Source organism: Toxorhynchites rutilus, chromosome 1, assembly GCF_029784135.1.
Source record: "Toxorhynchites rutilus septentrionalis strain SRP chromosome 1, ASM2978413v1, whole genome shotgun sequence".
In the NCBI taxonomy this organism is placed as follows: domain Eukaryota; kingdom Metazoa; phylum Arthropoda; class Insecta; order Diptera; family Culicidae; genus Toxorhynchites; species Toxorhynchites rutilus.
The window spans coordinates 115,401,674-115,415,967 of record NC_073744.1 but is presented as its reverse complement, the minus strand read 5'-3'; the positions used below and the strand labels follow the sequence as shown (position 1 = coordinate 115,415,967).

At 39.5% G+C, this 14,294-nt stretch overlaps 1 protein-coding gene across 1 annotated transcript; it reads right to left on the bottom strand.

Annotated features, from left to right (window-relative positions):
- Positions 1 to 6,608: 6,608 nt before the first annotated feature.
- On the bottom strand, positions 6,609 to 8,504 carry LOC129777043 (proteasome activator complex subunit 3). Its single transcript, XM_055783096.1, has 4 exons — positions 8,289 to 8,504; positions 7,728 to 7,865; positions 7,218 to 7,661; positions 6,609 to 7,157 (listed from the first exon to the last, which is right to left on the bottom strand). The coding sequence occupies exons 1-4, from the start codon at positions 8,313 to 8,315 to the stop codon at positions 7,014 to 7,016; spliced, it is 753 nt and encodes a 250-aa protein (XP_055639071.1). The 5' UTR covers positions 8,316 to 8,504; the 3' UTR covers positions 6,609 to 7,013.
- Positions 8,505 to 14,294: the final 5,790 nt, after the last annotated feature.

The following is a 14,294-nucleotide window of genomic DNA, read 5'->3' as shown; positions in this document are numbered from 1 at the left end:
GTCAATCCAAAACAAGGCTGGCGGTTAGACTTGTGCTTTGGTGGACCAATTGGCTGCAAGAGCCTGGTCGGGACCGTTTTGGCTCTGTGGCGGACACGACTGGGTATCGGCTTGGGTTGTTTTTGACATTGCAATACTATATACGAATTTATATCTGTAAATAAAATCAGTTCGTTTTCTTTTGTTGAACGGGTTTTAATGCTGAGAAAAATAAATTATCTTTTAGATAACTTTTCTTGCTCAAACCTCTGTAGAGGAAGGAGGCGGGGCCGTCATCATCAAGAACAAAAATTGAACGGAGAAGAAATATTCATAACTACACCCAAACTAGCGTTGGCAGAAATGATGTCATTTCGTGTGCTGGAAAGTCAAATGCGCAATTAATGAGCTGTTTTAAAAGCTTAAAAATGGTTTGTATGCATGCGAGCAGACATCTCTTTCTGTTTTCTTTTCTCATTTCATTTAGAATTGCGTCAAAAAAAGTCCACACAACGTCAACGGGGATCGAACTAAGGCCGGCTGGAATGCAAAGCTATTTCACACGATCTCGCTATCCATATAGCGGCCAGCGCTGTTATCTTGAAGCGTGATAATATTACACCTCATTGTAAAATGAAGTTGGAAAGTGTTTTCTAAGAGGATAAAGAAGAACATGAATGAGAATATATCCTTCTCTGTCTGGGCCGTGTCATCATGGGAAAAGTTAGCTTCGTCTTCTTATTGATTTTATTCATCAACCTTACTCAAACAGCAACACAATAAAGTAAAGGGTGTGTCACATCAAATTGCATCACGGAAAAAACGCTGTAGAAATTTAATTTTTAGGAATTATATCTTCAGCTTTCGCTTATAATCAGATAAGAGTGTATAGATCACGTTGGCCATGCTTCACTGTAAATTTTTCGTCGTGAATTAATCCTGTGCACTCATTCCGAGAATCCGGAGTTGTCACATCGAGACATCGGTAAGATGCTGGGAATCGTCCAATCCACGGTCAGCAGAGTACTAAAACGATACTTCGAGAACCTAACCATCGACCGGAAGGTGAAGAACGGCAAAAATGGATGCTCCGTCAGTGAAAAAGATCACAAGCGCGTAGTTAAGCAGTTTAGACGTGATCCGAGAAGTTCGGTCCGGGATGTCGCCAATAAGCTGAATTTGTCAAGTTCATTCGTCCAGCGGACCAAGCAGCGGGAGGGCCTGCGTACATACAAGGTTCAGAAGGCTCCTAACCGCGACGAAAGGCAAAACATGGTGGGGAAGACGCGAGCCCGGAAGCTGTACACCGAAATGCTGACGAAGCCGCATTGCCTGGTAATGGACGACGAAACCTACGTCAAAGCGGACTTTCGTCAGCTGCCGGGCCTGTTGTTCTTTTCCGCAGAGCACAAATTCAGCGTTCCGGAGGAGATTCGCAAGCAGAAACTATCCAAGTTTGCCAAAAAGTACATGGTGTTGCAAGCGATCTGCCCTTGCGGAAAGCGAAGCGCCCCCTTCGTGATGACCGGCACGGTAAACGGGAAGGTTTACCTTAAGGAGTGCCTACAGAAGCGCTTACTACCACTATTGAAGCAGCACGAGGGCCCGACCATCTTCTGGCCGGATCTCGCTTCGTGCCACTATTCAAAGGACGTGTTGGAGTGGTACGAAGCCAACGGCCGATTATCCGCGCAATGGTCTGGCTAGGTCACCGCGGATCACGGAAATCGCGGATAACGCAATTCATTACTGAAAAAATAAATGCAAAAAGATATTAGGCTGTCAATAATGTCCTGCGGTATTTTTTTGGAATTTTCATTTGTTCATAAAATTAGTTACAATCATCTGTTTTAAGTCAAATATGCGCCGTTTTGTTCGATGACTTGTTCCCAACGAGATGCCAACTTCATAATACCCCTGTTATAGAAGCTCGCTTCCTTATTGGCAAAAAACTCGGATAGCCAATTTTCACAGGCCTCTTTTGTGGCTAACTTCTGACTACCTAGCTCGTTCGCCATGGACAAAAACAGGTGGTAGTCACTTGGTGCAAGGTCCGGACTATACGGCGGATGCAAAAGAACCTCCCATCCGAGCTCCCGGAGCTTCTGGCACGTCACCAAAGAAGTGTGTGGCCTGACGTTGTCCTGATGGAAGACAATGCGGCCTCTGTTTATCAAAGATGGCCTATTCTTCATGAGTGCTACCTTCAAGCGGTCCAGTTGTTGGCAGTACAGGTCCGAATTGAGCGTTTGGCCATAGGGAAGCAGCTCACAATAGATTATTCCTTGAAAATCCCACCAAACACACAGCAGAACCTTCCTGGCCGTTAATGAGGGCTTGGCCACCGTCTGAGCCGCTTCAGCGGGCTTCAACCACAACCGTTTGCGCTTCACGTTGTCGTAAGTGACTCACTTTTCATCGCCAGTCACCATCCGCTTCAGAAACGGGTCGATTTTGTTGCGATTCAGCAGCGATTCACATGCGTCGATACGGTCAAAGATGTTTTTTTGCGTCAACGTGTGTGGCACCCATACATCGAGCTTCTTTGTGAATCCAAGCTTCTTCAAATGGTTAATAACGGTTTGATGACTTATTCCCAGCTCTTGGCCGATGCTACGGCTGCTACTATGCCGGTCTTTCTCGACTAATTCAGCGATTTTGTCGCAATTTTCGACGACAGGCCTTCCGGAGCGTGGCGCATCTTCGACGACCTCTACACCAGAACGAAAACGTTGAAACCATCGTTGTGCGGTGGAAATGGAAACTGTATCGGGTCCATAAACTGCACAAATTTTATTGGCAGCTTGAGATGCATTTTTGCCTTTGTCATAGTAGTACTGTAAAATATGTCGGATTTTCTCTTTATTTTGCTCCATATTTGCGACACTATAACTCACGAACGACTTAACCAAACAAAACACTGTCAAGGACTATATTACAGCCGTATGGCACCCGCCATGTTTTTGATGCCAACATCTCACACGTTAGAAGTATTTGTTTTCTTCAAAACAGCGATCCGCGTTGACGGCAGTGAGCTTCGTTTACTAGTTTAGGGGAGCGTCAAAGAACAGCTGATTTTCAGTCGGAGTGAACGTTTTCAAAATTAAAATTATGAATGAAAATTAGCTTTCTCATATCAAATTAGTATTCTGTTTAAATTAAAAACATTTTTGTTTGCAGGTGGGGAAAAAGTCTCATACGAAAATTGTTTATGAAGACAACTTCATATTATAAAGAAAAAAATCAGCAACAATGTTGGAATTGTATGACCATATGGTTGAATGAAAGTCAGAAATACGTGTTTCTAATAATTAAATAACATAATGTGAAAATTTTCATTCAAATTTTAATATTTGAAAACCGGCTTCGTGTCTTCTAATCTGGTAGAGATTACACTAACGATTTTGGGACCCAAATTATGACTCAAACTTGAAGTCGCCACCAGACGTCGACGTTATCGCGGATTACCAATTTACCACCATCTGACATATCGTGATGTCGATGATGAACTTTTACAGCAGAGGGATAGTGAGATAGGCGGTGACGGTAGGTAGAGTGAGATAGCGATAATCGTGTCATACACCTGCTATATTATAGCGCGCAAAAATACCTTTCCAACAAGAACGAACGATACACAGCCCGTATCAGACAAATGCATGAAGGAATTCTATAAAATAATATTTTCGCGGTGCCTTTGCGCCAACTACACGGGCGAGTAGCACCATACTAGCAAAAAATATCGAAGTTCGTGACATCTGGTAGCAATATTTTTCTTCTTTTGAATTATAGAGACTTTAAACTTTACGTTCATTCGCCTCTAGCCCTGAGAAGGGCTCTTGCGAAGAAAACTAGTTCATACTCTCAAACGAGTCTGCTTTCGGCGGCACCAAGCGACGCCATGAGCAATATTTATTTAGGGAGGCAGATTAATCTCCCATCGAACTAGCAGGCCCGAAGGCAGTTTTGAATTGACAAAATTTAAATGTATTTATTTTTTTATTTTGATTTTTGATTGTAAAAAAACAATTATATAAATTTTTATATATATTGCCTGATGTTTCTACCAAAACACATCATTCAAACACATTTTTTTTTCATGCGCAATTTTCATATAAGATTTTTTGACGTTGGATTACGTCTTTCGGGAACATATTGGGATACAAATTGAAAATCGAAAATCGATTACATCTTGAAAATTGTCCAATTTCAAACCCTTATTGCTCAATCATTTCATGATGGATTGATGACATTTTTGCGTCAATCGATTTCGGTACTCCATAACAATTTTTTATATTGAAGAAAATAATCTCATCCCCTATCCTAACGGAAATACCCACTTCTGATTGGTCGAAATTGATGACACATGCGGCGAGTCCCTAACAGAGACAAGCTGCCTGGGGAAAATCGGTATTGCAAATCCATAAAGTAGGGTGAGCTTTTGTTTCTATCGAAATGTGTTCCCTAACAGAGACATCAAAACCAAGGTGCTCGGGGAAATCGGCATTGCAAATATATGCAAGTCGGATGTTGCTCCATCAAATTTCATATCAATGACCGATCGTTTATTGTGAAAAATTTAGCACAAGTATAAGTGTAAAATTGTATATGGTAGCAGTTGTGCTAAGAATGACTTGATATATGAAACGATTTATTTTATTTTCCTAAAATTAAAAACCAAGGTGTGTTCCCGCTCGAGAACGGGTCGTTTAGTTTAAGCTGTCTGTTTTTTGTGTTCATTTTCACCCGAGGGAAGTTTATATGGCGAGAAAAATTGGAAAAGTAAAGAAATATTCGAAAAAGTGATTTCCCATATCCTCTATATATAGTATTAGTTGTTGTTAATCCAATTAAAATTGAATTGTGTTGAATAAACACTCAGAAAGTAAAAATTATAAGAAAAGATTACCTTTTCCATTTCAAATATGTTTTCTCTATATTAAAGTAACATGTTTTTACTGATGAGGAAAAATTATAATTGTGTTCGGTATTGGTAATTGTCTTATGTTACATTGGTGAGTTTTTTTTCTTTATTTCATGCATACATATCACAGGAGGCATCTCGTCTAGGATCACAGAGGGCGGTTTTCATCATATATCGTTCCACTTCGGTATCTTTTATCTGATACGCACCATTCAACGACTGTTTACCATCCTTCTGCCATCATCACTCGATAAACACTGGTGGAGTTAACATACAATACCCAACAACCAAACAAAACGGCCCTTTTCAGGGCCACCATATCATTATCAAAGAGTTTAACGATGTAATTCTTTAAACATATCCAAAATCAACAGATAGTCTAACGGAATCCTACGTCAACTATGCGGTCGTGTCTCGGACACAACCCTCCTGTGACTTTTTTAAGAACCGTTTCTACAATTTTGATGAATAATATCTTCTATATCTCAGAATAAACCCGAATTTATCAATCTCATGATCAGTATAATCTGAGCTACTCCCATATGGGATTCTGAAGTTTAATCCTCTTATCCTTCCCATTCTCGTATAATTTGATATACGAGACATGAGGTTTGATATAATTATTTGAACAGTAACTGGTCAGAAGCAAAATTTTCATATGAAGCATCTGATGAGTTTCAAGGAATTTGCCAAAAGTAGACAATGATTCAGATTTTCATTAGACGGATATCAAATTATGAAAAAAAACTAGAGAATAATTTAAAAATAATTAATTTGAAAGCTTTGCAATGTAGGATGCATTCATTGGATTAATTTTTTCCTTATTTGAAACATAAATATTCTTTCATTCAAAGTATGTCTTCAAAACAATATCGTTGAAAATATCAATTACGTAGAAACGAAAGATCAATGGCCTTATTCGATGTAGCTATCGTCCTGATTCGGGTCTTGTCCACCAATTGAGAATGTTTGAATTACAAAAACCAGCTCTGCAATGTTTGAAAAACATTACGGTTATTATTTTATATTCAAAATATCAACAAATCAATATTATACATAATCAATCATAATGATCGTTTCGGGCCAGTGGCCTCCATTGCCATTTTGTGGGGTTATAACTCTCTGTTAGTCTAATCCTTAAAATAGAAACTAAAAATTTCTATTCATTTAGGACAATCGAAATTAGACCTTTCGCCATGTTTCAATCGGTCTACGGGAGCTACATTTTCAGTCCTCAATCACATCCCAGAACGCATTTATCGAATCCAAATGAACAAATTTGTGTCCTCTGGATATGTCAGGATTTCGTTCTAAAAATTCCACCAAGCGGGTAAATTGCTGTTTGTTTATTTTTTCTTTCTTACAAAACAAGACAAGATTCAAAATGTTAGCAAAAAAGCTAAACAAATCCGAAATTAAACTTACTCCATTCCGCGTGACTAGCTTTTACCATCTAAAACACAAGTGACAAATATACTTGTTTTCCCCGTGACGTGACAGCATCGTGGTATTCATAATAACACCAAGTTCATCAAAGTTGTCACGACGGATGAACTCTTCCGAATTCTACACATACGGTGACAGTCGTAATAACGTTGTATACAATTCACTTTGTTTTCACCGTGAAGTGACGTTCGTGATCAGGCCCAATAAGTCTTATTGGAACTACATTCAAACTGTGATATTAAATTAAACACAGCTTTTTTGTTGTAGTTGATACCTATGTAAAAATGTATATTTGATACCATTGTCTGGAAATAAGGTACAACTTTGAGTTAAAAAACTATTGACAGTAAGATCGAATTACAAATTATTATCCGGCGCTACATATTATGTGTTCAATCCTGTTTCAGATTTGATCGTGGCAAATTTCGCAAAACAGAAGTAACATTCCACAAGAAAAATAGTCGATTTGTGTAGGTAACCTTACAGTTTTGCAGGACTTATTGACAACGTTCTCAACATAGGTGGTGTATGGAAATAGCTAAACACGCACCCCAACTTATTGACAATTTTAGGCTGTTTTCATCCTCGAGCCAGCATTTGTTGATTAAACGAGATATTGTGGATTTGCGGCTTTCGGAACTATAACAGCAACAGCATCCTCTAGAGTTTAGTAAAGACTTTCAGCGTTGGATGATCGTGGTTTTTTTAACTTTTCCATGTTCTTAATGACGATGTCGTGCAGTGAGCAGTAACGATTTCTTACCTCACTCAGCACTAACCATAAACTTAAAAATTCTTTTTCATCCAGTTCCTACAAAACATAGAGACAAGATTTAGATTGGAAATCATTTTTCATTTCATTTTCTCTTACCTGGACAGCACGACGATAATCATCAATATGTGGATACTTGGCTACTTTAGAAACGACCTTCGCTCGCGATACGAAGTATCTCGAGATTTGATCGAAGAATGCGGCAGCTTCCGTTTCGACCGATTGGATCTCTGCCAGGGTGTCTTCCTGAATCGAGACGCCAAAGTTGTTACCGTCCTCAATTTTAGGGATCATGAAAGAGATCCACATCTTCAGTAGGTTGGAATCCTCGACCAATGCCCTGATAACAGGCTTGACCACTTTGATCAGATCGCAAATGGGTGTGTTGCATTCGACACGTCCACTGGGAAGCGCCATCACCTTTGTTCCGCTAACCGTGGACAGATCCAAACGTGCGCGCTTCGCACCAGGCTCCTCGGAATCTTGCTTTTCATCCTCGTTACTATTGATCTCGATCGGGTCCGGCACTGGAATGTTGAGGTCCTGTGGTTGTAAAAACATTAGAAGTAAAATTCTGACCGTACGCCAGATATTTTCCAATAATCTAACCTGATATACATCAGAGAAGTTCCTCTCTGCAAATTGAGGAGTAGACAGCAAATCATTCAGCTTTACAATCTTCTCGGGAAAACCTTTGATGATCAGTTCTTCAGCTTTTTTGATCAAAGTATCCTTGTATTCTTGAACCTGAAAAAAATGCAGCGCACACTAGATTGAGATCCGAATTCATTTGGCGCTTAGAAGGATTCGTTTCAATGATTCCGCATAGTTCGAAAGTGTCACTACCCTTTCGAACAAAATACGTTCAAACGGTATGCACAATGGTGATAATTGTAATTTCAATACACCAATTTCAGCATAATGCATGAATTGTTAACCTAACTTTTGACCAACAGTATGGTGCACTATCAATCGGAACCATTTGCGAACACATTACCGCTGAATGCGCAAATTACTGTTTCGTACGCCACGTAACGGAAATATATTGCGCTTACAAGCCACGATATTATATCAGCAGTAAAATGAAAAATCCATTCATAGCAGCCATATACAAATCGCTTCTCTCGTTATTGTTACGGATAGCCAACAGTCTACTCGGTCTGCACTCACCTTTTTCGCAGTATCTCCGTCTACCATTTTGCCTGATTGACCTTATTTCGGATGTTGGTGCAGCTGCAGATGGTAAAGTTTAGAACAGAAGCGTTCCACAAAATTGTCTCGTATTGGCCAATCGCGCAAAAAAAAAACCCAACGAAATTCACCAGCGCCGTCGTATTTTGCCTAGTGTCAGAACAAAAGTAGCAAACAAATGTGCCGCACGATCCGACACTGGCTGAAGTTTCCAGATATGTCAAACGGTATTTTTTGTTGTTGCAGAATCTCACAAGTAGAGAGCGCAATTACTATTGTTCTGCCACTTACACTAGGGGAAAATATTTGTACTTGACGAAGTAGCGTTAGATTTACATCTAGATGGCGCAGCGTGTAAAATGATGATGTTTGTTTTTTTTTGTATGACATTCGTTTAACCCCTGGACTGGGGACATAGAGAACGCGATGCGAAGAGAACGTGGGCGCGGACTTTTTTGCGGAAAAGCTCTTCCGTTCACACAAAATGCAATTCAAATGCAAACCGCCCAGATCTGACACAGTAAACGCGATGTGATGTGGAGTTTAATGCGGTGTGGCGTGTTTTGCCGCGAGTAAACGCAAATGATGCTTTTGTTGATTCTTTGTTTTTAAGAGGCTTTAAACTTTGCAGTTCATTCGCCTCTAATAAATGATGATTGCCAGACGATTTACATCAATATCTTCCCAATCAAACTCATCGAACGAAAAAAAAGACGAGTGGGTAATGTCGGGGACATAACCGGAGTGATGTAGGACTATACAAAGGGGACAGCTTTTGCTAAATATATATTTTAAATATATTGTTTTATTTTCTTCTCCTACGTGAATACCTACCTATCAAACTGAAAAATGGATTAGTTTATTGTTTACTCTTTATGAACATGTTGAAGGTTCTGAAAAGAACCTTTGATGTTGTTTTTTTTTACGTTTTTTTTACAAACATTCTCAATTTTTTCTCACTATCTTATAGTTGCTTCTTGATATTTTTCTGAAGGCTTTGTACTTATCAAATGTTCAACGCTGGGCATCTTTTGGCGTATGCACATATCGTACAATAAAAATGATGGCTCATTCACTATCATATATTTCACTATTGAGCACATTACCGTACCTTAAACTGTGGTTTCGGAAACGAATGAATTGTAAGATTTGTAGTGTAGACAATGTAAATAAAAATGAAAAAGAACTGAGGTTTTAGATACGAACTCTACGATCTGTCGAGAAATAAACGAGCTATGAGCGTTCTGAAAAGCCAACAGTAAATACAGGGACGGATGACCTTCGGATTAAAGTCCTTTAAAATAAGAACAGAGCAGCAGGAAATACATAGCTCATCATGTTGCTCCTTAGTTATGTTTCTATACAATGCAGATGTAACCTCAGTCAATTTTCAACATAAGTTATCAACCAGAGAAAGCAGTTCTTGCTACCGAGAAAATTCGTGAATGCTATCCTGCATACAATGTGTTGTAATTTGAAGCCACTTTCAATTCGGGAACCATGCATGGGTTTGTGAAAACTGAATGATCAACTTAAAAGACCCCAACCACCAATAAGTTCAAAAACAAGCATGAACAAAATAAATCAGTTCATATTATATATCATATTATGTCACTTTAGAATGCATTGGTATTGTGAATAACTTTCAATAACTCTTCCTTAAAAGGTCTAATGGCCCTGAAAAGCGCCGTGTTTTACGGTGGCTGGTTTTGCCACCAAAGCAGTCTGTATAAACAAACTTTTTCCTTTTTCTACCTGCTGCCGTTTTGCGATTGCGTTTGCCACTCGCTGAAACTAGTTGTTGCCACCGAACCAAATGTGCTCTGTTCTGTAGGCGGGTTTTCTTATTGTCGTGAGCAGCTTTGCAAGCCAACTCGAGCACTCCGCCGGCCGAAATTCTATAACCGCTATTAGGTATACTGGTGCTCCGGAACCAATCCGTTGATGCGATGTGATATGAAACGATGCCATACAACCACACTGATTTACGGTTTGAAAGAGAATGATATATTTTTCAGCGGATCCGCGCGTTTTGTACTTTAGCGGTACACGCTCACAGGATAGAGACAAATCGACAGACTCAGCCAAAGGGGCGAGTCCAACGAGACGAACGAATGAGCGTTAAAAGGCAGCGATGGCAAAAAAATATATTCATTACGATTTGTTCGCTCGTTGGATTCACATGCAGGCTTAAAGGGGTCCTTTTCAGGATCACAAAATTATCTTTAATCTAAAGAGTTTATTGTTTTGTTATCACTGGATATCCCCATCTTGTTCGGCTAAACCTTCCTGTTTAGCGATTGCGTTTGCCACTCGCCACAGCTTTCACAGTTGGAAAATTTCTTCCCATCCTGCTTGTGACATGTTGTACAGTAAATTACATTTAACGCGACGTGCCGAAGCACCGCTCAGTGTCGCATTGGAGGCGATTTTAACCTGTAATTGAACATTTGCGATGACAGTGAGTGGTACAGCTTTCACAGTTGGAAAATTTCTTCCCATCCAGCTTGCGACATGTTGGGTCATAATTTGGACCCCGAACTCTATGTCTACAAAAATGTCCAACTAAATATGTCGCATTACAGGTCCGTACAATTAGCTAAATGTCGATCTAAATGTAAATTACTGTACTTTCAATCTGGAAGCAATTGAATTGGTGAAAATTGAATAATCGAGAAAGTCCCCAACCATCAATAAGCTCAGCATAACTGCCAAATTCTCATACTCATCATATCTTGGCAAACATGAAATTATGAAAAAATCAATTTGTGTTTTATTATTATTTTGGATAATATTTTAGAATGCATTGAACTGTATTTCGTAAACTCTTTTTTGAAAGGTTTAATGGCCCTGATAAGCGCCGTGTTTTATGGAATGGTTCCAATTTAGAAAACTTAGTACTCGTGGTTTTGAAAAAAAAAACATTTCGAACGCCCTCGATGCTGCCTTGTTCTGGATTTGCCACCAAAGCAGTTTGTATAAAGAACAAACGTTTTTCTTCTGCTACCTGCTGCCGTTTTGCGGTTGCGTTTGCCACTCGCCACTCGCTGCAATTGCCTGTTGTTGTCTTGGTGTCCACGGAACCGATTGTGGTCTGTTCTGAATGCGGGTTTTCTTATCGTCGCGAGCAGCTTTGCCAGCTAACTCGATAACTTCGGCGGCCGAAACTATATATCGCATGCTAGGTGGACTGGTGCATTGGTACTAACGCGCTCGGCCTAGCTACTCTTGCGCAGAACTCCAGACCAGCACGGTTCGAGCGAGATTTTGTCTTTCCCTTCACTTTTCCTCCTTTGCCATGTCCAACCATGGCTGCTTGTTTTGGTTTGTTGATCTGATGTGATGCGAAACGATGTGGTGTACGGTTTGGATGAGAATGATCGTTACGGAAGGAAGGAAGGTGTTGTATTAAAGAGACTTTAAACTTTTTCAGTTCATTCGTCTCTAGCGTTGAGAAAGGCCCTTTGAAAACTCTACTCTACTTTACTCCAGCGCTACCACCTCCACCCTCTTGCCTTGAGAAAGGCACTCGATCCCTCGCCGTCCAGCTCGTCCAGCAACGATGTTGTCCAGTCGGTGTCCACACAAAGAATGATCGTTACGGCAGCGAAGCGGGGATTTTTAAACTGACTGGCTGGCTCGAGAATTACACATGTGCGAGACTGCGACCAATGTTTCGTTCTTTTTTTTTCTTTTTCCTTTCCAATCGTGCTTCTTTGTATTTCGCTGCTGCTCTGGTTGCCCATTTTGGTCGGTACGATTTCAGGAGCACAAAATGGACCAATCAAAAATGTGGGCCTAATATTTCCATTGTCAACATGTACCATGGCTGTTGAGGAAGTTCGGAAACATTCATTGGTTCTGGTATTATTGTTCCTGTCACCAACTGGCAATTCAGATAAGATTTAGCCATCATTTATGCGTCCTTGTCTACGTTCGGCCACTACTTTTTGCTGCGGAGGCGTTCTCTTGTCCTTTCGATTCCCGGATGTCCTATATGTGCAAGGTAAAAATCCCGATTTCCCCCTTGGGTGATTTTTCGATTTTCAGAAAACTCAAACTCTATATTCTGTTTTTCCAATATACCGCCGTATATTGTTCTGAGCTCTCGGCGTTCGAAAACACCAAGTAGTTGTGAGTTTTTTCGAGCATCGAATTTCACGGCTGTTGTTCTTGTCGGTAGCTAGACACATTCCTCGACCACCTCAAGCCTGTTCCCGTTGATCACAAAACTACTATCAAGAAGCATTTTGTTATGATCAGCTCCTGCTATTATGTATTTAGTCTAATACTGTTAGAGCTCTGCTGCGAAGCCATCCTTTTTGTGGTTCTTTAGCTGATTAATGGCCTCCTTAACTTCAGCCATCGTAGGAGGTAGTACATCTTTCATCCCACATCCCATATCACATAAGTGAAACCTATACAATAGTGTATTCCTTTTCATTTGAATCAAATAAATGAAAGAAATTCAAATAATGATGAGGTGGTTACTTTAAAATCTTTAAAATCTTGGGATAATCGAAATCGGCCATCATCAGCTACCCCAGAATCTGTCATCATCCGAAGAAAAACAAGCACTTTGTTTGGTCGGATTGGAAAAAGATCATGGGTATCCAAAAAAATTGCCCAGTATGGAAAGCGCCGTGTTCCACCAAGACAATGTCAGACCCCATGTCTTTTTGACAACCCGGTAAAAGTTGTTGAAGGCTCACTGAGATTGGTCAGTTCGATAGACATTGCATCTTCAGATTATCAATTCTTCAAGAGCCTGGAAACTTCTCTCTTCGACTCTTTGGACAGCATTAAAACAGCCAGTTTCTCCGGTTTTTTCAATTTTCAAACTGCTTGAAGGATGCTGAAAATCTACGTGAACTTTTGAGGCAACCCAATAGTTTGAGCAACAGATTTTTACACATCAAAATGACATCTTCACCTCATTCGACAGGTCAGTAAAAAGTTTCCGTTACATGGAAAATACGGCGCTTGAATATAGATTCATCGATGTTTTGTTTTTTTTTATTGTCGTCAATCTATTGTAGACCGATATATTCATAATATTACTTAAAACAACTTACTTGAAACTAGAGAGAGATAATTTATCCGTTTGATTCAAAAGAGGATTTTAACAAGTAAAAAAAACTTTTCATTTATTTATTCATTTCATCAAACCAACGTAGACTAAATCTGCTGCCCAAATATTACAGTGAAATTTAACTATATCTTATTCTATTCAGATAGTCTTTAAGAATTGACCCTGACATGGTTACATCAATTATTTCACTGTGTTCGTTACAGAGGCTTATCATACGATTAATAGGACTATGTTTGGCATAGTTCGGTAATCTATGTAGAATATGTTAGGGTTTCTCAGGTGCCTAATGGGTGCGATCTGACATATGCAATATACAATGTTTTTATTGTGTACGGATCCTGGAAATGGTAGCTAAAGCGTTTGATGGAGCTCAACATATTATTTGCTCTATGGAGGATTGTATTATAATGACCAACGAAGGTTAGTTTGGAATCCAAGACCACGCCTAAGTCACTTACTCGTTGACATCTATTGATGAGTTGATTTCCCAGCTTAACAGTATTGTTCAATGGTGTTCTTCTTCTTGTAAAAGATATCAAAGTGCATTTCCTAACATTGAGCTGTAATAAACTCCTAGTGCACCAATTATAAAAGATGTTAACTTCATTTTTGAATGTTTGAGAGTCTTCTTCATTTTTTATTTCCATATACAGCTTCATATCATCTGCGTAAATAAGTGCCTTAACACTGTTAAGAAAAACGTAAACGTCATTAACAAATAAAATGAACAAAAGTGGTCCCAAGTGAGAGCCTTGAGGAACTCCGGATGTAACAAATATTGGTTTTGAAATTTTCCCATTAAATCGTAATATTTGAGTGCGGTCAATCAAATATGATTCTAGCCATTTCAATAGCTTGACTTCTATTCCTATTCTTTGAAGTTTAAGAAGGAG

Coding starts and splice junctions, on each gene's coding strand:
- LOC129777043 (XM_055783096.1), bottom strand. CDS start 8,315: ATGGTAGACGGAGATACTGCGAAAAAG. Junction 7,866..8,288: donor ACGGAGATACTGCGAAAAAG/GTGAGTGCAGAC, acceptor CATTTTTTTCAG/GTTCAAGAATACAAGGATAC. Junction 7,662..7,727: donor ACTTCTCTGATGTATATCAG/GTTAGATTATTG, acceptor TTACAACCACAG/GACCTCAACATTCCAGTGCC.